We start from the raw sequence: 25,250 nt of genomic DNA, 5'->3' as shown, positions 1-25,250 counted from the left end.
TCTAGTCGGGCAGTAGGCAACTGCTGCTCGGCACGCCACTGTCGTTGTAATTCCGAAACTATGTGGGTGACCGCAGTCACCACCGCGCTCCAGTTCTCGGTGGTACCACATATCCTAGGGACGATGTTATCCGGACTGGTATCCGCTCCGCATATCGCTAGCATGGCGCTCGATACTGGCTCGAAGCGTGGACAGGCAATCACAACGTGTTCGGCCGTCTCTTCGACGCAAGCACACGTGGGGCAGGTGGGAGTACTTACATGTCCGAACCTATGCAAGTAACTCCTAAAGCAGCCATGGCCTGACAGGAACTGTGTCAGGTGGAAGTCTACTTCCCCGTGGCGCCTATTGACCCAGCTTGATATGAAAGGTATCAAGCGGTAGGTCCACCTCCCCTTTGTCAAGTTTTCCCACTCCGACTGCCATCTCGCAATCGACACCGCTCGCGCGTTGTTGCGCACCCCTCGAACGGTCCTCGTGCCACACCACACCACGTCCTCCTCAATGATGAGGCCGATTGGCATCATCCCTGCTATGACACAGACGGCCTCCCTCGAGATGGTGCGGTATGCACTGGCCACCCTCAAGCACATTAGCCTGTGTGTACTCTCTAATTGCCGCCTGTGTCAGTCTGAGGATATCTGTGCCGTATCTGAGGATAGATACTACGACCCCTGCGCTTACTGGCACTCACTGCCGAGCTGTTTGACATCATGAGGGATAATGCCCTCACAGTCATAGACGCTCTCTTGCAGGCGTACTCGACGTGGCAGCCGAAGATGAGCGTATCATCGAGCATAACCTCCAAGAGTTTCAAAGAGCGCACAGACCTAATCGTGCTCTCGCCGACTGTCAACGTCGCATGCTGCACCGACATGCGATTGTTGACTACGACCACTTCCGTCTTGTGATGGGCAAGCTCCAGTTTCCTGGATCTCATCCATTCCTTTACAAGCTTGACGGAGTGAGCCGCTGTCAGCTCTACCTCCTCGAGGGATTCCCCGTAGACTACCAGCGTGACATCGTCGGCAAAACCTACAATTGTCACGCCTACTGGGAATTTTATCCTCAACACTCCGTCGTACATGACGTTCCATAACACCGGGCCCAGGATGGAGCCTTGTGGCACTCCCACGGTGACTCTAACGCATTTTTCGCCATCTTCTGTGTCGTACTTCAAGTAGCTTCCAGAATCTTGTACAACCCTCCGGGAATTCGGAGTTGGTGTAGCGAGCGGGCTATCGCCCCCAGCACGCGCTGTTGAACGCGTTCTTCACGTCTAGGGTTACCACCGCACAATAACGAATACCTCTTCGTTTCCGGTGGACCACCTCTGCCGTCTGGATGACGTCGCGGATGGCTTCCACCGTAGATCTGCTTTTACGGAACCCGTACTGGCTGCTTGACAGGCTGTCTACACCTTCGGTGTAAGCCGACAACCTGTTGAGGATGACCCTCTCAAGTTGTTTACCAGTGGTGTCCAGCAGACACATGGGTCTGTATGCTGACAGGTCCCCAGGGGGTTTTCCTGGCTTTGGGAGCAGCACCAGCCTCTGCCGCTTCCACGCATCTGGGAAGGTGCCTACGTCCAGACAGATTTGAAAAACAGAACGGAACATGTCTGGATTTTCCGCAACGGCCGCTCTCAGAGCCACAACCGAGATCCCATCTGGGCCCGAGGCCTTGCCCACCACCAGCGACTTGGCAATATCGCTCAGTTCTCTGTTTGTCACTCTAGACACTTCTCCCTGATCCGCGACTGGAATCCGTGGCCAGGAGTCTACGTCCCTACGTGGAAACAAGAACCCAACGATCGACGCCAGCATCGCCGGTGATCTCTCCGGGGGTGCCGCCACGCCACGGGTCTTGGCCATGACCACTTTGTAGGTATCCCCCCATGGGTTCGTGTTGGCGCTTTGGAATAAGCTGTCAAAGCACGCACGCTTGCGTCTGGCGATCTCTTTGTTGAGGGTCGCCTTAGCCGCTCGAAGAGCGACGCGGCGCTCCTCTCGAGATTCGGTCGTACGAGCTCGTTGCATCCTCCTTCTTGCATGGAGGCAAGACGCCCTGAGGATAGCAATCGACTCGCTCCACCAGTACACCGGTCTATGGCCATGCCTGGGATAGGCTCTCCTAGGCATGGTTGTATCGCACGCCCTTGTCAGCGATGCTATCAGTTCTTCCCCCGTCAGATCAAGGGTTATTCGCTCCCGCCTCAGTGCTTCGCCGAAGACCTCTTCATCAAAGAATGACGGTCGCCAGCCTCGAGCGCAGGAAGGATTCCCTCCTGCCACTCGCCTCTCACCTAGCCCCACGCTTTAGCGAATCGCCTGATTGTCACTGTGGGTGTAACCCTCATCGACCCTTCAGTGTAGGTTGCCCTCCAAACACGGGCTGCAGTACGTTACATCAATGACGGATTCTGCACCATTTCTTCTGTAGGTACTGACCGAGCCGGTGTTGTCTAGTGCAACATCCAGTTTGGCCATTGCCTCCAGTAGGATGCATCCTCCCTGGTTGGTGTGGTGGCTGTCCCACTCCACCGCCCATGCGTTAAAGTCGCCCACAATGACTACCGGTCTTAGGCCGACAAGTACCGCAGTGAGTCTGTCCACCATCTGCGAGAACTGCTCAATAGACCACCTGGGCGGAGCATAACAGCTACTTAGATACACTCCATTAACCCTGGCGATCACGAATCCCTCGCTCGAGTTGGACGAGACTACCTCCTGAACGGGGAAGCTCCCCATCGTGCATATCGCCGACATCCCCAACGCGTCCGTGACCCTATTCTCGTTGCCAGATGGGACACGGTACGGGTCGGAGATGATTGCGACATCCACTCCCCATTCCGCTGCCGATTGCCACAACAGTTGCTGGGCAGCCGAGCAGTGGTTCAGGTTCAACTGCGCTACCTCAAACATGGCTGAGCATTGCTCTTGGCCGGGCAGCATTGCTCTTGGCCCTCGGGCAGCCATGTGGTTGGTAGGGGATTTCCCTTTCTTCACGCATATAGTGCACCTCGGCGGCTTTTGGTAACCTTGCGCCTTATGGCCCTCCGAGCCACACCATCTGCACAGCTTGCTTCTGTCGGTGTTCTTACAGTCCCGAGCCACATGACCCTGACCGAAGCACCTGATCGGGGAATGCTCACTGGGCAAACTGACCAGTCCACTCGTACCTTCCCTGTGGCTGCCGCCTTCCTGGCATCAGCTGCCGGGAGCTTGACGGTAGCCACCTGGGTGGAGAACAGTCCCTTCCTCAAGGTAACCGCTGTTAGTGGTACCTTGATTTGGCACTGCTCCCTGAGCGTCTTGACTAGTTCGGTCACCTATGTCCAAGTCCTTAAGCTGGATGGTGATCGTCGAGCCTAGCGATCTTACCTGCACCCCATTACCAACGACCTCGTTTGCCGGTTTCTGGTAAGTCGGTCCCTGGTCTTTAGCGCCACGCTTAAGCACCAGGAGCATCTCGCCAGTACGAGTGCGCTTGATGCTCCTCACGTTATTGCCCATCTCCACAAGACACTCGTCAGCTCTCATCTTCCTTAATACTTCCGCGTACTTTGACGCTTCCGTCTCGATGATGAGAGCCTCGCCCATCGTCTTGTGTTTGTTCCGGGCAGTGCTGCTCTTAGGGGCAGTTTTTTCCGGAGGTTTCGGGGGTTTCTCAATCGCTCTAGTACCTATTGTGGGCCACTTCTGCGGCTCGTCCACTGCTGCCTTGGACTGCCCGACCACGGCCACACACTCTACCTGGACAGAGACTTTCCGTCTCTTAGGGCGTGCCGCACCCTTTACAGGCGAGGGCCGGTTGCGTTTCTGCCCTTGCGTCACGGCAAAGTGGAGGGCCTTGCTGGCCATCGTACTGTTGCCTGCGAAGTTGAAGGCGTCCGTCTGGGTAGACTTCGGTTCGCTCCTCTCCGCCCTCTCGGCTGCTTCCAGTCGCTTTTTAGCCGCTTGTGGTCGTCTTGAGCCTCGTCCACTGTTGCGCGGAGCTGTCGCAAGGCCTGCTTGAGGTCCTTCGCGATATTGTTCCGCGTGCTAGTGAACTTGATGATAGCATCGAGCTGACCCGCGATAGCCAGTATCCTAGGGAGGGCCCCAAAGCCACTCATGACTTTTATTAGCCTGAGCCCATCCATGGGTTGTTCCTCTGGCTGTCCGTCGGTCTCATCGGTTAGTTCTGCGTCCTGCAGAGGTTTCGGCCGCTTGGTGTCCTTGTTCGAGTCACTGGGTGGGGGAGATCTCGTAAGACCACCCTTCGCGAATGGGTTCGCGGTCGCCTCCTTGGCGACTTGTTCTCTGGGTTGGGTTTGAGTTTTTGAGCTATTTTGATGATTATCCATCATCCCGATAAAAAAAAATTCCATACAATATGGACCTGATGCAAAATTTGTCTTTTTCGCTCCACAGTGCTTAAATGGTTTCAAATCGGGTCCTGATTAGCTTCCCAAAGTTACAACTCATTTGGTTAGAAACAGACTTCGCACAAGCCATTTGAAGTTTACAAGTAAATTAGTATGGGAAATCTCAACTTTTTGTTCATTGCTTTCTAGTCTTTTTCCATATTGAGCTGCGAAACAGTTCAATAGCCATTCTTATAGAAAATTTTCTCAGCTACAATTTTGCTGAAAATTGTTTCTATGTAAAACGAGACTGTAAAAAGTTATTAATTATTTAAGAGGTTGGTAAACTTATAACATGATTAAGCAGCTGCTCTGTAGGCAATACTATATTTTGCAGTGTGACATAGTAGCCATGATTTTTGTGTCCTATTCAACGCCACAGAAACACCATTGTTGCCTGCTGAGCAGTTGATTGAGCATGATCATAAGACATCAGTGCATTGAACCATTGATAACTGTCGATTCTTGCTTTTAATCAAAAAGTGGTTTTGAGCCAAGTGGTAGCTGGGAAAATTTCCTACAAGTACAGTTGAAAACTTTTGAAGCAGACAGATATGGTGAATTATTAGATAGACATGAACAAAAATCTTGGTTTTACCATAGTAATTCCTATACAAACTTCAAATGGTTTGTGCCATCTCAGTTTCTCACCAAATGTGTTCACATTTTGAGAGGTTAGTCAGGATCCGATTTGGAATCGTTTAAGTATTGTGGAGCGAAAATTTCAAATTTTGCATCATTCTAATGGACAATGATGGGACTAGATTTCCCGTCAACTCATCCTGTTCTTGACTTCTTGATCGACAGACCAAATGCGACATCCTATAGTAATCGTACTCGCCACCCAGTACGTTTTGTCCATCTTAAGCAATTCCAAGACTTCTACGTTCTGATTTACAAGACTACCGGGTTGGACCGGCACTTTAACCGGAAAGAGGATTCGCATTGCGGTAGGACAATCTCAAAAGTAAAATTAGCATGGAGATAGCACCTCACAAACCTTCAATTTCAGACGAGCGAAGCTGACGCTTTTCACTCTTCCGGAATGCCTGGCAACGGAATCGCCGGCATTTCCCTTTCCCTTGCGAGTCTCTTCGTTCTTCAGCTTTAGCAGTCGTTAATTTATTGGCGTTTGTCGGCCTCAGAAGCTAGACGGCTGGGTATCACGCTTTCGACGGCATGGCGTGACGGTTCTGAGATCATGCTTGTTAAGGAGGGATGTTTTTGAAACGGTACTTGATTCATATTAATTTTTATTTTCGTTTTAATCGATGGAACAATCAGTTGGAGCTGCCTAAATTGACTTATGTTTCACTATCTACAAACGAAGCAGAGTTAGCTGCATTAGGTGAGGTTTCACCCTGGAGGCTCTGTGGTTAGGGCAGCTGAGCTTCCGGATCTCGATGATGGAACAAATTCCAATTTGGATCAATAAACAATCGAATACAGCAGATTGAGTAGGTCGACCTAATGCAGTATCAAACAAGGTCTCTAATTTTATCATTCAGTTTAAAATTGCTTAGCCATTACCACATTGCCACATTTGCGGTTGTTCTGATCATATCGTTCAATTTAATTGAAATCCTTGATAATACTATTTACTGGTATGGGCTGTGAATTGGTGAAGTGGGCTTTTCAATACGGATTTACAGCTCTAATTTGCACTGTCGGCTTCGATGCCCGGTTTGGTTTAGAACTTCTGTCGGGTTGGAAATGTTCTCGCTTAGAGTATCATTGTGCTTGCCACACAATATGTATTGGTTGGCATAGGAAAGCTCTCAATTGATAACTGTGGAAATGCTCCAAAGAACACTCCGTTGAGAGCATTCGATCAAAATTCCTCCTAGCATTCGTAAACCATTTCTTCCTCCAGATAAACCTCTGATAGAATGGGAGATAATTTATGTCCTCTTCGGTCAATTAATCAAATTTCCTAACCCAATTCTTCCGGGCATGTTGAATTCTTGGTTGCCTCGAATTCTAAAAAAGAAGCAATCCAATTTCCTCGAAACACAAAACCCCTTTCATTATCCGGAAAAATTCCCCAGTGCTATTCATGGCCTACCTGTACGGAAAATCTCTCATGGGAATGATTCATCGTCTTCATCTGTGACACAGCCGCACCCCCAAAGTCAAGGCTTGCTGCTTTCTTATTTGATCTCCTTCCATCCATTCAGTGTCAAGATTTTAAGAACACACTCGATTGACTGACGAAGGGGTTGAAGGCCTTCCACACGCTCTGTCTATGTGTTGTGTACGGCTTTATTGAATTATTTTCGTCTTATCTCTCCCGCCAGAGGATGTCACAACAGATGCAACATCATGATATTCCTTCGTTCCTCCATGCGTCGCTGGAAATTATTTATGACATTTTATTATATAATGAGAACACCATCCAACTTTGAACAACCGTGTGCTCACATACCTACTATGTACTAATATGTGGTGCTGGTGTTCAGCAGGAAGGTGATGAAGAATTATCATTCTCCCATTCCCATCCGGAGGGCCAAACCAAACAGCCAGCGCCAGCACCGATGATGGCACATGGCCATACATCATCCCCAGTTCGGAAACATAACCTTCAAACGGGTGGCTGCCCGTGATAGGGAGCAGACGTAGGTCGTACGGTCACAGGAGGAAACCTGCTGACGGTTGCCGAAAAATGAACATAACATCATCAATTGGCAAAATCTAACGTGTCACGACCGACGCCCTCGTCTCCCCCGTCCATGCCTGAGTGAGCCCGAGGACGAATAGGGATTCGAAACATGCTGACTCTACAGATCGACGACCTGCTTTCGTCCCCAGTCGCCACATGTGTTTGCTTGTCCCTGTATGTTTGACGTTGGCAGGGGTGCGGGGGATCCGTGTATGTGTGTGTGTGTGTGTGATCCATTCCAGCGTTGGAATAAAAATAACACACCCCTCGCCGGGTGACGATGACGACGACAAATATAACAACTGTCGAATTACCGGGAAATATCAACAATAACAAACAAAGAAGCCCGTGGGAGGCACGCCTATTGCGATAATGTGTGCGTCATTTTCACCCAGCATCAATCATTCGAAGGGAGGCGCTTGGTTAATTGTGAAGATGATTGAACACAAATGAACTTTTCAGCCAGCCAGCAAAAAATCACGTCCACATTCCGAGCTTAATCAATCCATCCAATTAACCAAATTCAAACACTCGCAATTACAATAATTGCGCCCCGAATGGCGTGCTTAATTTGTTCTAATCGACCAGATTGAATCGCTCTCTATTTGTAAACCAATGCCCCTGATCACCCCTGAACCGCACACACCGACTCGACCTTAATACTTCATTCACGATTAATATTGCTGGGGGATTCGGTATTCAAAGCATTCCCCGCTGGGACCCACCTTCCTCGTCAACAGGGCCACTACAATCACTCCCGGTCAAAGGGTACCCGACAAAACAGCTGCTACTCCTGCCCCTTTTACCGTCCCATTGTGTACCCTTGTTAGCTCGGTCAAAGCAGGCATCGATTTCGGGATCCACAGCCAGCTAGGATGGCATAATCAAAGTCCGCAACCTTTTCGAACCCCTCTCTCTCTCTCTCTCTTCATGCTTGCTCTCTTAACACTCCTCAATCTGGTTGCTTCTTAATAGTCCCCGGAGATTGCGACGACGTCGCTTCCTATTTTGTAGAAGAATTTTCATAAACCGCCCCCCCCACCTCCCATTTCAGCATTTTCCATACACCGCACCTGATGGTATCCCGGAACGGGCGAAACTCACTTTGAATAGAATATCAATTCGCAAGTTTTCTTGTTGTCTTGGCTTCTCGCTTGACGGCCTGGACCGGAGCGAGCGCAGCAGACTCTACGTAGAATGAATGGATGGCAGCGACAGGCTACTCTTTTTGCAAACTAATTTAATGGCATTTTATCCTCTCACTCCGGCCGGAGCTCCTCGGCGAAGAGCGTCTCAGTGGGGGTGCAGAGGAGGCGCGGGTGCGGAAATCGATTCCATTTCAGGAGCCCCCCTCCCCGAGATTGAAACGTCTTCGTTAAGAGCTTCTTCGCTTCCTGGAGGGATTTTCCTTTTCGAAGGAACCATCATCATCCGGACAGCTTTCCCGTAGTAGCTACTTTGGACAGCGCGTGGTGGCGTAATCTACGGTTCGTGGAAATGAGTAGGCGGAGGGCGGGAGGTGGGGGGAGAGGAGACGATGGGAAATGGATGAAAAAAGCCATCCTAGATGGCTGGTAAAGATGTTGTTCTTTATTGTGGAACAAGTGGAGCTATTAATTCGCTCTTGCTATGGAATGGTGCGGAAGTTTCCGCGAAAGGGGCTGGTAAATATTTACTGCTAGGTGCGGCCTTTGTTTGGTGTGGAGGAGGATGTAAAAAAAAATGCTGGTTGCTATGGCTGGTAAGAAACGGTTGCTTGGCCGTGAGTGTTGTTAAATGGGTTGTTAATAGATTTGTGCTCGAAAAACTTTGCTACAAAAGGTTGTGGTAGCAGTAGTCGTGAACAAAACTGCTCGTTAGACTCCGTGTCGAGTGGTTTTCTCCACGAAGTATAGTTTTGTTGCATTTCGGCCAATCCAATGTTCCCTTCTTCCCGTGGTAAGGTGAAGTTCTCCAGTGCCGATTGAGGAAGGCGCAACTCTTTCATTGACTAACACAGGGGTCCCGAAGAAACATGCTCAATGTGTTGGCTCAGGAAGTACCAAATCTTCGGTCCCAAGCTAATTGAAGTACCCCTCAAAATGTAGGAAAATATCTTGGAAAATCCACGAATCCGCGATTAAACTCTGTCAAATTTATAAGGTGAATCAAAATAAACACAAACTTTGACAGATTCTAATACGAGAATGGAGTGCAGGAGTGTTCATTGCGTTGTACACTGAAAACGAATCTTACTCAGAGAGTGAGTCCCTTTTTACTCATTCGTATGAAGAAATTTTTAAAAGCTTAAAAGTTACACACTTGACGCTAACTTGACATACAAATCATCAAAATCCATTTGGTCAAGCAGGACAGGGTTAATTGGTAAATGAGTGACCAAACGGGTTCCACGCAGTTCGCCACTACTGTTATCTTTGTTATCTTCACGTAGGCTCTCGGTCTGCTTCACTTTAAGAAACGATCGATAGATAACAGTACTGTGCGAACAGGCCTTTTATCCCGATCGCTTCTCAATCGTCAGCAGCTGTAGCCGGTCAGCTGATAGTGCATATTATCATCTATATATGTTCTTGCTTGATTGCCGGAATCTGGCCGGCACGACGACAAAGGCGAACTTGTGTACAACGGCGAAATTGTGGTTTCAATCACTGGGCGGACTGGCGCGAACCGAGATAGTTTTCGGACGAGAGTGCAGAAACTGGTCTGTGTTGCTTTGTAGTTCTTAGGTAACTGATTTATTTGTCGTGTTCAGTGTGAGGTGAAGGGTAATCAATTTGGGATGTATATAGATGTATAAGTGTAGAAGCGGTGTTCTGGGTGGTGGGTATTTTTAAGTTAATTTATAATTCATTTTGTTTGTATAATTTGCTCGTAATTTAGTGCTTTCATGTTAGTACTATAAGTTCTGGGTCGCAACATCACCGGGCCCCGTTGAAGCGCAGCATTCAAGAAGAGTTGGTGGTGACGGTTTCACAATCGTGTGCCTTCGTTCGACCCTGATCTTCGATGGGAAGGACGCATAGTTCAGATGTTGCACGGCGTCGGATACCTAGTTGCGTGCGCACATCCACTACGCGCACGATGTTGTCACTTCCGGGATAGATGGCCACAACTCTGCCAAGGGGCCATTGCATCGAAGGAACGTTATCTTTCTTCACCAAGACCATGGTCCCGACGCGAAACTCGGTTGGGGACTTCCTCCACTTAGCTGGCCGTTGGTGGAGAAACCCGATGTATTCCGTGGACCAACGCTTCCAGAGATTTTGAACGGAGCGTTGTGTGGCCTGGAAATGGTTGAGACGATTGGTTGGCACCTGAGAAAGGTCTGCCTCCGGCAAATGAAAGGGGGACTCTCCTAGCAAGAAATGGCCGGGTGTCAGGACAGAGAGATCCTGCGGGTCGTTGGAAAGAGGCGTCAATGGTCTGGAGTTCAGTATACATTCAGCTTGGGAAACAACTGTGCGCATATCGTCGTAGTGGTGTGGAGCTGCTCCGATGATCTTCCAGAAATGCCGCTTGAAGGCCTTTACTGCAGCCTCCCATAGGCCGCCGAAATGCGGCGCACGTGGTGGAATAAACTGGAACTCGATGCCTTTCTCCAAACATTCGGTGGTCCATGCAGTGCCGTTGAGTTGATCAACCAAAGCTTGTCGCATCTCCATAACTTCTCGACGCGCTCCGACGAACGTAGTGCTGTTGTCGCAGTGTATTGTACGAACACGCCCGACACGACTCGCGAAGCGCCTCAACGAATTGACGCACGACTCCGTCGACAACCCGGCGACGATGTCGAGGACTACGGCTTTTACGGCGAAACAGACGTACACTGCGACCCAGACTTTTACCGACGCGCCTCTACCTGCCAATGGTCGAACGAAAAACGGCCCACAGTAATCCAGCCCCGTATGCTCGAATACTTTCGCTGCAGTGACACGGCTTGATGGTAGTGGAGCCATAAACTGGTTGCTTGCTGGGGGATGAAAACGAAAACAAGTCACGCAATGGTGGACTGTCCTTCGAGCTAGATCTCTTCCGCGTATTGGCCAGAAGCGCTGACGGATTGTTGCCAGGAGCTGTGTGGGTCCTGCATGCAGTGTTTGATGGTGAACGGAGTTGGCGATCAATCTTGAAAGGTGGTGGTCGGCCGGTAGTATGATCTGGAGGCGGCTGTCGAAGGATCCAGGTGAGTTTGCTAGCCGTCCATTCAATCTGAGAAGACCGGTGTCATCGATCCACACATCAAGGTCTTTTAATGGTGATTTGAAGTCAGCCTTTCGCAGGGCCATCCGTTCTTGATCATTGTGCCGCAGGTGGCGCAGTTCCTGCTGGAAACATGCAGCTTGCGTAACACGGATGAGTGACTTCAAAGTACTGTCGTATTCGACCGGAGTGATTGGTCCCACTGTACGAGCCATCCTCGGCAATCGGCAGTTTTTTGCGAAACGTTGACAGAATGAAGCAACTTTGATAAGATGCGACAGTTGTGAGTAATCGTGGATTAGCGAATCGTCAAATGTGACACTTAGGAGTACAACCGTTTGCCGCTGCTCAGGTGTCTGCTGCTGAATGTCGGTCGACGTCAATGGAATTATCGGAGCTGGCCACGATTCCACTTCATTCAGCAAGTAGGACGGCCCATGCCACCACAGTGCATCGTTCTTGATATCATCTGGTTGTACCCCGCGAGATATACGATCGGCGGGATTTTCTAGGGTTGGAACGTGCCGCCACTGAGATCCTTGTGTGAGTTTCTGGACCTCCGATACTCGGTTGGACACGAATATCTTCCAGGACGACGGTGGTGAATTAATCCAGTGCAAAACGATCGATGAATCTGACCAGAACGTGACCGTAGAGTCAAACTTGGTTGTTCTACGAATGGTATCAGCCAACTGGCTTCCCAGTACAGCTGCACAGAGTTCCAACCGTGGGATGGAATAACCACATACTGGAGCAACACGTGATTTTGCTATGAGCAAATGGCTTGTTCGTTTAGTGGAAGGTCCTGTTGATACCGTGTAGATGCACGCCCCATACCCTTTGGAAGAAGCGTCGACAAAACAGTGCAACTCGTAGCTCTTTGCACTCTCTTCGAACACCCACCGAGGGACTCGAAGATTCCGAACGATACCAATTCCTGCTCGGAAGGACAACCACCATGATTGCAGAATGTCCGGCAGCTTTTCGTCCCAGCAAAGTTTCTCCTGCCATAATCGCTGCACAAACATCTTCGCACTGGCCACCACTGGACCGACCAGACCCAAGGGGTCAAATAACTGCGACATCTCCGATAGTACGAGGCGCTTCGTAACGCGTGGCAGGGCTGGAAAATCAAGGACCTTGAATCCAAATACGTCCTCCTTTGGAAACCATAGTAGGCCCAGTGCCTTGATCGATGCAGATCGGTCGAGTTCTAGCGGCAACTGATGCTCCTTTAGTTCCTCTGGAAAATGTTCCAGAATACTGGGGTGATTCGCGCTCCACTTCCGCAGATTGAAACCACCTCGCTTTAGTAATTCGGTCAGCTGTATGCTGGTTTTAACTAGAGCTTCGATGCTCTCGGATCCAGTTAAAACATCGTCCACATAAAAATCTTTCTTGACAATGGGGGCAGCCAGTGGAAAGTCATGCCCTTCATCGTCTGCCAGCTGGTTTAGGACTCTGGTTGCTAGATACGGAGCACAAGATGTGCCGTAGGTGACAGTGTTCAAGGAATAGGTTTTCAGTGGCTCTGATTCGTTTCGGCGCCACGCAACTTGCTGTAGTAGGCGATCGTCTGGATGAACCAAAGCCTGTCGAAACATTTTCTCCACGTCTGCTTTCATGACGAATCGGTGGAAACGAGAGTTGACAACGATGCACAACATGGAAGGCTGAACTGTTGGTCCTGTGAGAAGAAGATCGTTCAAGGAGAGCTGGTTGCTGCTTTTAGCCGAGCCGTCGAACACAACTCTTATTTTGGTTGTTGACGAGTCGGGACGATGGACTGCGTGATGGGGCAGGAAATACTGGGGTAACGCGACGCGAGTCTTCACTTCCTCCATGTGGCCTAACCGTTCGTACTCCTCCATGAAATCGGTGTAGCTCTTGTATAGTGTTTCATCGGAGCGGAACCGTCTTTCAACGGCAGAAAATCGAAGAGCTGCTGTGTTCCACGTGTCTCCAATAGACGGTAGAAGTTCTTGCCTAACTGGTAGACGTACTACATAACGACCGTCGGCATTGCGACTGTGTGTAGATGCGAAGTGGGCTTCACACTGTTGTTCTTCGGCAGTCAGGCATTTCCCGACATCAAAGTTTTCCACTTCCCAGAATATTTTCACCTGTGCGTCCAGGTTGTCGAAAGCGGAGACCAAGCAGGTAAGTGGAGTGGTCATCGAAGCGGGAACCTTTCCCGAGAATACGTATCCGAAGCTTGTCTTCTGGAGTGGTGGTAGCTGGTCATCGAACGGAATCTGCTCGGATTGCAGAATGAACGGGATAAGCTCGGCACCGATAATTAAATCGATACCATAACTTTGATAGAAGTGTGGGTCTGCTAACAGTAGATGCTTGGGAATTTTCCACGTGTTAATATCCACCGTCTTCGTTGGAAGGTTCACCGTTAGTTTCGGCAACACCAGGCAATGCAATGGGAATTGTTGTGACCCAAATCGGGATGAGATGCTCACCGAGACTACGTAACGTACGTTGACAATTGCTTGCCCAATGCCGCTTACAGGCATGTTGATTTTCACTCGGTTGAGCGATAAACGTTGGCACAACGATTCGGAAACGAAACTTGACTGCGAGCCGCTGTCTAGGAGTGCACGAGCGATTTGACTGTGTCCGAGGTTATCGTGGATATTCACTAGTGCGGTGTACAAAATCACTGTATTTTCACCAACATTTGCTGGTGCGACGGTTTGACAGGCGGTGAAAGGAGGTGTGACTATTTCCGACGGGGGCAGGCGAGGCGCAAATACCGACGGCGACGACAGCGGGTACGCACGATTGACCGAAGTGACATCCGGGCCACTATTGAACGGAACCGGAGGAGAATGCGACAGATTGGGATTTGTTTCATGCATTGGGAATTCAGTCTGTTGACTGTGTGGTGGAGCTCCACCCGTCATCAAGGAGGCGGACGACGGGAGATGAAGCAAAGTGTGGTGCTTCTTTTGGCAATACTTGCAGCACCCACTGGTACAGTTTCTTGCTTGATGGGATGCTTTGATGCAATTGATGCATAGGTTGTTCCGTTTAACTAAATCGAAACGTTGATGCGGAGTTTGATCACGAAAGACCTCGCATTGGAACAGAAAATGCGCTTGTTTGCACGCAGCGCATTTAGGAGTTTGTTCTGTGGCCGAATGGGCCAACACTTGTCGTGACTTCGTAGGCTTGACCTCCATCGACGGTGTACAAACTAATTGGGAGAGCTTGAGGGACTGCAGTGTGCGTGAGTGATCATGGATAAACTTTATGAGATCGTCGTACGAAGGACGCTGGGTTTTGTCACGGTTATTTTCCCACTGTTTCTGTGAGGTGGCATCCATACGACTGAAAAGGAGCTCCACCAACACAGAATCCCAATGCTGCGCCTTGGTTTCTAGAGAGTCCAAGATTTTCACGTGTTTCTCGAACTCATCTGCCAGTTCAGAAAGGCCAGAAGCGGACTCATTCCGCAGCGGAGAAACGGAAAAAAGCGCAGAGATGTGTTGCTTGATCAACAAATTCTTGTCCTCGTAACGATCCGTTATCAACTTCCACGCAACAGTGTAGCTGTACGTAGAAACGGCAAGAGAAGAGATGATACGAGCAGCATCCCCTTTCAACGAAGCTCGAAGATAATGTAGCTTCTGAATGTTTGTTAATTGGTAGTTGTCATGGATCATGGATTTAAACAAGTCATGAAAGCCAGACCTATCTTCAGGGTTCCCATCAAATTCTGGGATTTTTAGCTCTGGGAGGCGCACACCAGAGGAAGGGAGCATAATCTGCTGTTGTTGTACGGGAGCAGGTGGATTGGCTTGGGTAGGAGCTGGAAGCTTTCTCGTAAGTGAACCCTTCAATCGATAGTACAAGTTCTGAAACTCGGCACGAGTTTCAGCGGCGCCAGGGTCTTCACCGCAAAGTGCTTCAAGCTCCATATCAACGTGTTCCAGCTCATCCCATAACTTGTCCAAACGATCAAGCCGAAATGGAATCTCGGCTGCTTGCGAAACATCATAATTTTGGTCAAATTCGCGAATCAATTGCGCTGATTGCAGTAGGTTGCCCCGCTTGGCAGCCAGTTGTTTCAACTGCTTGGCTTTCTTGCTCCGCGTGGCGGTAGCCATTCTGCCTCAACAAAGAAAAAGAGGTCACTCACCTGCTTCGACCGTACTTAACCTTTCGATCGTTACGACGTGGACTTGTTGGAGGAAATCTTCTCGGCGATACTGCGACGATGGTTGGCCAAACGGGTACTTTGACGACGGCACTCTGGGGCGGTCCAAATCCTATGCAGTCCAAAACAGCGACAGCAGCAACCGGTAATTAATTATCTCCAAAAGCACAACACTCTTTGCGGGAGCGGCGTGGCAATCTTCCTCACAATAGTCGCACTAACAATGTAGAACCTCAGCGTGAGGAGAAACAATAACTAAACGGTAGCTTCTATTGTACTGGGCAGATACACGCAGTGAAAGCACACGCGGGACGGTTCGAATGGTTATAAATGTTCGCGACGAATTGATTGTTCCGTTGGAACGCAATCACTGTCCGGGATGTGTTCCCGGGTTTCGGCACCAAATGTTCTTGCTTGATTGCCCGAATCTGGCCGGCACGACGACAAAGGCGAACTTGTGTACAACGGCGAAATTGTGGTTTCAATCACTGGGCGGACTGGCGCGAACCGAGATAGTTTTCGGACGAGAGTGCAGAAACTGGTCTGTGTTGCTTTGTAGTTCTTAGGTAACTGATTTATTTGTCGTGTTCAGTGTGAGGTGAAGGGTAATCAATTTGGGATGTATATAGATGTATAAGTGTAGAAGCGGTGTTCTGGGTGGTGGGTATTTTTAAGTTAATTTATAATTCATTTTGTTTGTATAATTTGCTCGTAATTTAGTGCTTTCATGTTAGTACTATAAGTTCTGGGTCGCAACAATATAAATAGAAGTTAATAAACCCTCGCGTGTACAACACGTATTTCAGTACCGTAAAAATATATGTACTCTGTTCACGCAATAAAAAAGTTTTATAAATTGAAGTCCGCCGCGTTATTTTAAAGTGTGTCCGAAGGAACCTGAAGAAAGTAGTGTCGCGCGAACATTTGGTCCTTCGAACCGGATTTACGGTGAAGGTTTACGGACACCCGGTGGACAATTGTCGCGAAATTGATTGTGTGAAGATAGCGATGGACGACGATCCATAGTTAGACTATTGTGACGGTGTGAATAAGTGACCCGGTGAATAGTGTCACCATTTTTTTACGCTAGTGATTCGCCATCGCGAGCAGGACTTCGTGCCAAAGGAGCCATCGTGAAATTGCACTTGATTGGCAGTGTGCAGCCATTTGGAAGCTGCATCAAGGAAAGGATCGGACCAGGAACAAGTCATCTTGAGGCTGTAGGAAACTGGATGTAGACAGCGACTCGTGTAATTCGGAGCCAAAGGAAGTTCAGGGAGTAGTGCATGTTGGTGGCGTGTTGCATGAGACGCTTTCAAAACTCTGTGGCTGATTTTGTAATAAATTATGAAATGCATGTGAGTCCATCTTTATTTATAAGCAGTAGCCTTGTTGTCCGCTCGCCATAAGTCTCGATTGATCTAAATTTTCGCTGGTTGTCGGCTTGTTGGTTCTCCCAAGGTTGGTCCTCTTGCTGCAGTCAAATTGGCCAGGTCGATCGTCAGTCAAGGCATAAGGTCCGGTGGGTGGTACGGTGAGTCGATCGGTAGTGCATTGTGGTGTGTGGCAGTGCAGTGCAATGAGATTGCAGATTGCAGAGAAGTGAATCCTGTAATCACATAGTGTGAATTTTAACACTCTGAATACGGTGGGTAAAAAACTTTACGCCGACTACGAAGCCTCCGAAAAACGTGTAACGGCAAGTTTGCAGTGGCACAACTTAGCCATTTCTTAATGAATTTCAAAAATTGTGGTACCTTTAGAATTCCTAGGGTTTCTAGATGATTTTGATTGCAAAAAACTTGAAAATAGAGTCGTCTACTTTTTTAAAAAGCGAAAAGAGTTGTTACACGTTTTTTTTGAAAAGTGTGTTTGTAGGGTTTTGCAAGTGGCGCAAGATCTGTAATTTAGATTAATGGGCACAAATGTTCACAATTAGCCAGAATACAGTCATGGTTCCTATATATGGATCAACAACGGAACGGTCCTCGAAAAATCCGGAACATCCGTAAAAATGGTCAATCCATGATCCTGATCCTAGAGATCTGCGGTTTTTTTGAAAACATTAGGAACTGTGATATAAACAAATATTTGGGGTCGTGACATAAAATGTACCTGGATGGACATGGGACCATCCTCCGGAAGATCCGGAACATCCGTAAAAGTGGACAATCCATGAAACTGATCCTAGAGCTCCGTGTTTTTTTAACATTAGGATCTGTGATATAAAAATGAATTTGGGCCATGGACCCAGATGGCCATGGGACCGTCCTCCGGAAGATCCGGAACATCCGTCAACGTGGACAATCCATGAAACTGATACTAGAGCTCCGTGTTTTTTTTTGTTAACATTAGGATCTATGATATAAGAATGAATTTGGGCCATGGACCCAGATAGCCATGGGACCGTCCTCCGGAAGATCCGGAACATCCGTAAAAGTAGTAAATCCACGATCCTGATCATAGAGCTCCGTTGTTTTCTTGAAAACATTAGGAACTGTGATGATAGAAAGAATTTGGGCTTGTGACATAAACATGAACCTGGATGTCTATAGTACCGTCCTCCGGAAGATCCGGAACATCCGTAAAAGTGATCAATCCATGAAACTGATCCTAGAGCTCCGCAGTTTTTGAAAAAAAAAAAACACTAAGAACTGAGATGATGGAATGAATTTGGGGTCGTGACATAAACATGGACCCAGATGGCCATCGGACCGTCCTCCGCAAGATCCGAAAATTCCGTAAAAGTGGTCATTGTATGAAACTGACCCCAGAGCTCCACGGTTTTTTTCGAAATCACTTGGAACTGTCATATATAAATTAATTTGCGGTCGTGACATAAACATGTACCTAAAAGGCCATGGAACCATCCTCCGCAAGATCTAGAACATCTTTAAAAATGGTCAATCCTTGAAACTGATCCTAGAGTTCTACGGTTTTTTCGAAAGCATGTGGAACTGCGATATAAGAAAGAATTCGGGGTCATGACATAAACACGTACCGGAGACGAACCAGCCCAGGGCTGAAAGTCTCCTTAATAAAGATAAAAAAAAACACGGACCTGGATGGCCATAGGACCGTCCTCCGGAAGATACGGAACATCCGTAAAAGTGATCCAGAGGTTTCTTATATCACAGTGTTTAAAAAAGAACTGCAGAGCTCTAGGATTAGTTTCACAGTATGATAAATTTACGGATGTTCCGGATCTTTTGGAGGACAGTCTCATGGCCATCCGGATCCATGTTTATGTCACGACCCTAAATTCTATCTTAAATCGCAGTTCCAAGAGTTTTCGAAAAAAAACCACGGTTTTTTCACAGTTTCATCGATGATCCACTTTTACGGATGATCAGGATCTTCTGGAGGACGTTCCAATGGCCATCCAGGTTCATTTTTACAGATCTTCCGGAGGACTGTCCCATGGTCATTCGGTTCCATGTTTATGTTAAGACTCCAAATTCATTCTAATATCACAGTTCCACGGCTTTTCGTTCTTGGATCAATTTTATGGCTTGCAATCGGGCTAAGGCCTTGTTGTCCTCTGCTGTCCGAAGAAGTCGTCTCCACTCTATTAGATCCATGGCCAGACTTTGCCAGCCTCGTAGTCTGCGAAGGGTCCGCAGGTCACCTTCTACTTGGTCGATCCACCTTGCCCGCTGCGCGCCTCTTCTTCTTGTTCCTGTTCGGGCGCTTTCGAGAACCATTTTCACTGGGTCGTCGTGCGACATTCTTACGACATGCCCAGCCTACCGTAGTCGCCCAATTTTTGCAATGTGAACGATGGATGGTTCTCCCAACAGCTGGTGCAATTCTTGGTTCATTCGCTTCCTCCACGTTCCGTCATCCAAGGGCGCGTTTGTCCTCCACGAGCATAGTCACGGTCTCGTGGCAGTAGACGACCACCGGTCTAATCAGCGTCTTTTAGATAGTCAACTTCGTGGCGAATTTTATTCGACCAGAGCGACCTCCGGAGTCCAAAGTAGGCACGATTCTCTGCCATAATGCGTCTTTGAAATTCTCTGCTGGTATCATTTTCGACGGTCACCAGTGAGCCTAAATACACGAACTCATCGACCACCTCGATTTCGTCACCGTCCATCTGAACTTGGGGTGGGAGGCTAACATTGTCTTCCCTAGAACCTTTTCCTATCATGTATTTTGTGTTTAATGCGTTGATGGCAAGTCCAATCCACCTAGCTTCAGCCTTTAGTCTGATGTACGTTTCGGCCTTTGTCTCAAAGTTCCGTGCCATAATGTCGATGTCATCGGTAAAGCCAAGAAGCTGTCTTGATACTCGTGTCTATCCCAACTCTTCTGATCACACCTTCTAACGCGATGTTGAACAGCAGACACGAAAGTCCATCACTTTGCCGTAACCCCCTTCGAGATTCAAAGGGACTCGAGAGTGTCCCCGATACTCGAACAACGCACATCACTCGATCCATCGTTGCCTTGACCAATCGCGTCAGTTTTTCTGGAAATCCGTACTCGTGCATAATCTACCATAGCTGATCTCGATCGATTGTGTCGTATGCGGATTTGAAATCCATGAACAAATTATGTGTAAGCAAGTTGCATTTGTGGCATTTCTGCAGAACCTGCCGAATCGCGAATATGAACCCATGAATTCCTGCTGGTATTGCCCAAGAAATCTCTTGCAAATGGTGACAGGCGGCGGCGTAAAATTTGGGAGAGTACCTTGTAAGCGGTGCTCAGCAGTGTGATCGCGCGGTAGTTGCAGCAATTCAACTTGTCGCCCTTTTTGTAGATTGGGCATACAACACCTTGCTTAACTCCTCCGGTAATATCCCCTCCTCTCAAATCTTGGCAATTACCCAGTGCAGCGCTCTAGCCAGTGCTTCACCACCGTATTTTAATAGCTCACTTGGTTGTTGATCTACACCAGTTGCTTTGTTGTTCTTCAGTCGACCGATCTCCTCCTCAACTTCTTGAAGATCAGGGGCCGGTAGCCTGTCGTCTTCTGCGCGTGCTCCAAGGTCTGTTGCCGTGCCACCTTCGTTTTCTGCTGCATCACCGTTGAGGTGCTCGTCATAGTAATGCTTCCACCCCTCAATTTTATAGACTGACCATTTTACGGATGTTGTTGATCTTCCGGACGACGGTCCCATGGCTATCTAGGTACATGTTTGAGTCACGATCACAAATTCATTCTTATATCACAGTTCCTAATATTTTTGGAAAAAAACTGCGGAGCTCTAGGATCAGTTTCATTGATTGACCTCTTTTACGGATGTTCTGGACTTACCAGAGGATAGTCCCATGGCCATTTGGGTCCATGTTTATGTCATGATCCCAAAATATTTCTTATATCGCAGTTCAACATGCTTTCGAAAAACCGAAGAACTCTAGGATCAGTTTCGAGGGTTGACCATTTTTAAAGATGTTCTAGATCTTGCGAAGGACGGTCCCTTGGCCTTCTGGGTACATGTTTATGTCACGACTGCAAATTAATTTATATATGACAGTTCCAAGTGTTTTCGAAAAAAACCGTGGAGCTCTAGGATCAGTTCCATACATTGACCACTTTTACGGATTTTTCTGATCTTTCGGAGGACATTTCGATGGCCATCTGGGTCCATGTTTATGTCACGATCCCAAAATCATTCTAATATCACAGTTCCTAACGTTTTCAAGAAAACCACGGAGCTCTCGGATCAGTTCGGATGTTCCGGATCTTCCAGAGGACGATCTCATGGCCATCAAGGTCCATGTTTAGGTCACGACCCCAAATTCATTCTATCATCTCAGTTCTTAGTGTTTTTTTTTCAAAAACTGCGGAATTTTTCGGATCTTCTGGAGGACGTTCCGATGGCCATCTGGGTCCATGTTTATGTCACGATCCCAAATTCATTCTAATATCACAGTTCCTAACGTTTTCAAGAAAACCACGGAGCTCTAGGATCAGTTTCGTGAATTTTCCACTTTCACGAATGTTCCGGATCTTTCGGAGGACGGTCCCATGGACATCCAGGTTCATGTTTATGTCACAAGCCTAAATTCTTTCTAACATCACAGTTCTTAATGTTTTCAAGAAAACCACGGAGCTCTAGGATCAGGATCGTGGATTTACCACTTTTACGGATGTTCCGGATCTTCCGCTGGGCTTAGCTAATATGGCCATCTTGGTCCATGACCCAAATTCATTCTTATATCACAGATCCTAATGTTGAAAAAAAACACGGAGCTCTAGGATCAGTTTCATGGATTGTCCACTTTGACGGATGTTCCGGATCTTCCGGAGGACGGTCCCATGGCCATCCAGGTACATTTTATGTCACGACCCCAAATATTTGTTTATATCACAGTTCCTAAAGTTTTCAAAAAAAACCGCAGAGCTCTAGGATCAGGATCATGGATTGACCATTTTTACGGATGTTCCGGATTTTTCGAGGACCGTTCCGTTGTGTCCAGGATCCATATATAGGAACCATGACTGTATTCTGGCTAATTGTGAACATTTGTGCCCATTAATCTAAGTTACAGATCTTGCGCCACTTGCAAAACCCTACAAACACACTTTTCAAAAAAACGTGTAACAACTCTTTTCGCTTTTTAAAAAAGTAGACGACTCTATTTTCAAGTTTTTTGCGATCAAAACCATCTAGAAACCCTAGGAATTCTAAAGGTACCACAATTTTTGAAACTCATTAAGAAATGGCTAAGTTGTGTCATTGCAAACTTGCCGTTACACGTTTTTCGGAGGCATCGTATTCGGAGTGTTAAATTATTAGTGCAGTGCTACTACTTTCAAGCAGAAAGGGATGCTCGTCAGATTACCGTGCGTCCCGAAGCGTTGAAGAATATTTTTACGAAATTCGTCCAGACCCGCGAAAAAATTGAGTTGCTGCTTGAAGATGTCCACGAAAAAGAAGAAGAGGAAGTAAAAGATGATGGAAAGCAACAGGAAAACGATCAGCTCATGCAGGATTTCGAGGATCGTTATTACGTTTTGAAGGCAGATCTGCTGGATTTCCAATCGATTCGAACCTGTGAGACGGCAGTTTCTGGAAACCAGCAATCGGGCGTGCAAGCCGCAGCTCCATTCGCAAGAGTAAAGCTGCCTGAAATTACCTTCATCTAGTGGAAGGGTTCACGAATGGGTGCCGTATCGTGACAGCTTTCGGAGTCTCATACACAACAGTACTCTACTCTCGGAAATCGACAAGTTCACCTATCTTAGGTCTTCTTTGTCCGGTGATGCGCTACAGGAACTACACGCAATAGAGCTTTCTGCCGCCAATTACGTTGTAGCGTGGAAGGCGTTAGAGAGTCGCTACGAGAATAAGAAGTTGATCGTAAAAGCTCATCTCGACGCTCTATTCGCGGTGGAAGGCCTCAAAAGAGAAACAAACGAAGGGCTCAACCAGTTGATTGGAGACTTTGAGAAAAATATTCAGATGCTAGAAAAACGTGCCGACTGGAGTACCATCCTGGCCTACATGGTGTGTTGCAGATTGGATTCGGCCACAATCCGGCATTGGGAAACACATCATAACAGCAAAGAAGTCGCCAAGTATGCAGATTTGATGGTGTTTCTCAAGGGTCCTGCAATCAATCGCTCCAGCCAAATCTGCCAGCTCGAGTCCACGGATACCACGCATCGCAGTTTGCCACACAGCCATGAAATCAGCTGGAAAATGTCATTTTTGCAGTAAACCACGTCACTCAGTATTCCAGTGCATTCGATTTCAACGGATGAAGTTGGCGGAGAGAAATGAGGCTGTCACCAAGAACAAACTTTGTCGGAACTGTTTGTATCCTGGGCATATCGCCGGAAACTGCGAGAAGGGAACGTGCCGCCATTGTCATCAGAAGCATCACACTTGGTTGCACAGTGATCAATCTAGATCCTCCGTTCCACCCTCGCAGTCATGACCTTCGACAGCAAACCAACAATCTGGACAGCCACAATCCAGCCCAGCAAACTCGAACCATCAGACACGGACCACTAACACTGCAAACTCACAAGACTCGGACACTCAGCCAGCCACAGAACACGCCACCACAAGCCAAACACATGTAGCTCTCCCCATCACACCTACACAAAACATCGTTCTCTCGACCGCAATGGTCAGCATTAAGGATCACTATGGCAATATTGTGCTTGCACGAGCCTTGATCGATTCGTGTTCACAGCACTGCCTTATGACAAAGAGTTTCGCTAGCAAGCTCAAGCTAGAAGAAACACCAGTCTTTCTGTCAATCCAAGGTATTGGACAATCTCAAGCCGTTTCGACGAAGTTAGTCAGTGCTGTAGTGGGTCCAAGATCGCAAGATATTTCATCATTCACTGAAGAGCTGCAGTTCCACGTGTTGCCGAAGCTAACTGTGTCACTTCCAACCGCAAGTTTCCGCATCAGCGTCGTTTTTCGATGAATCCTGAACTGAAAAGGCAGTACGTGGATTTCATGCACGAATATTTACCCATGGGTCATATGCAGGAAATTTTTGAAGAAGATACGAGTGCCCCGACTTGCCTCACCACGCCGTTTTTAAGGCTGACAGCACGATGACGAAGCTGCGAGTAGTATTCGACACTTCTTGCAAAACGTCCAGTGGCATTTCACTCAACGATGGACTAATGGTGGACCCGTAGTTCAAGACATGATAGTGGATATCACTCTCCGTTTCCGTACACATCGATTTGCTCTTGTAGGAGGCGTTGCCAAAATGTATCGGATGGTGCTGCAGAGTTTACTGGATCGTCTGCTGCATAAAATCGTCTGGAGAGATAGCGTCACAGAACCCATTCGGACATTCGTTCTCAATACAGTTACCAACGGCACTGCATCAGCACCTTACTTGGCTACGAAATGTCTGCAACGCTTGGCCGATGAAGGCAAGGATTCGCACCCAGCTGCTGCAAAGGTCCTTAGAAAGGACTTCTACGTGGATGATATGTTGTCAGGCGTAGATGACATTGAGGAAGGGAAGGTGCTCATCAAGGAAATGATAGAGTTACTGCAATCAGCTGGATTTTTGTTACGAAAGTGGAATTCTAACAGCAAGGAATTGCTGTCAGAGGTGCCGGAGGATTTGAGGGACGAACGCTCGATTTTAGAATTGGATTCTTCGAGCTCGTCTGTGAAAACGCTGGGTTTGCCGCCAAGCACAGATTCCTTTCGATTCAGTTCGCCGATGTGGAATGAGTCAACGGAGATAACGAAGCGTTGTGTCCTATCAGATGCCTCCCGACTGTTTGACCCTTTGGAACTGGTAAGACCAGTAATAACTCAGGCGAAGATCTTTCTGCAGGATCTCTGGAAGCAAGACTGTGGATGGGATGATCCACTCGAACTGCAGCTACAGGAGTACTGGCGAGAGTACAGGCGGAACTTAGCAAGCTTAGACGGGATATCAGTACCTCGATGGATTGCAATAAGCCGTATCGTCGTAGCAGTAGAGCTGCATGGCTTCTGTGACGCCTCAAACAAAGCGTACGGAGCATGCGTATACGTTCGCACTACAGCTATAGATGGAAGCGTGGCAGTACATCTTCTGACCTCCAAATCTCGAGTAGCTCCACTCGAAAATTTGAAGAAAAATAAGAAATCATTTTCGACTCCTCGCCTGGAACTATCGTCCGCATTGCTCCTAGCGCACCTCTACGAGAAAATCGTCAACAGCATCAACGTTACTGCCAAATGTTTTTTTTTTTGGGCAGACTCAACCATCGTCATTTGCTGGCTTTCGTCGTCGCCATCTAGATGGAAGTAATTTGTGGCAAACCGTGTTTCCGAAATCCAACACATAACGAAGGGAGGAATTTGGAATCACGTCGCAGGAGAGGA

The 25,250-nt window shown here is 47.9% G+C and overlaps 3 protein-coding genes across 3 annotated transcripts in view; 2 read left to right on the top strand and 1 right to left on the bottom strand.

Annotated features, from left to right (window-relative positions):
• Neto (Neuropilin and tolloid-like) overlaps nt 1-25,250 on the top strand; it is a 316,873-nt gene that overhangs the window by 245,203 nt on the left and 46,420 nt on the right. The window lies entirely within an intron of this gene.
• On the bottom strand, nt 10,013-15,388 carry LOC135713268 (uncharacterized). The gene has a single exon (XM_065236357.1). The coding sequence runs from the start codon at nt 15,386-15,388 to the stop codon at nt 10,013-10,015; it is 5,376 nt and encodes a 1,791-aa protein (XP_065092429.1).
• LOC135713267 (uncharacterized) lies at nt 24,130-25,176 on the top strand. Its single transcript, XM_065236356.1, has one exon. The coding sequence runs from the start codon at nt 24,130-24,132 to the stop codon at nt 25,174-25,176; it is 1,047 nt and encodes a 348-aa protein (XP_065092428.1).

This window comes from Ochlerotatus camptorhynchus, unplaced genomic scaffold (assembly GCF_037179485.1).
Source record: "Ochlerotatus camptorhynchus isolate MF236.1 unplaced genomic scaffold, CSIRO-AGI_Acam_v1.1 ptg000550l, whole genome shotgun sequence".
Taxonomy (NCBI): Eukaryota; Metazoa; Arthropoda; class Insecta; order Diptera; family Culicidae; genus Ochlerotatus; species Ochlerotatus camptorhynchus.
The sequence above is the reverse complement of the archived record's forward strand: the minus strand, read 5'-3'. Positions and strand labels throughout refer to the sequence as shown.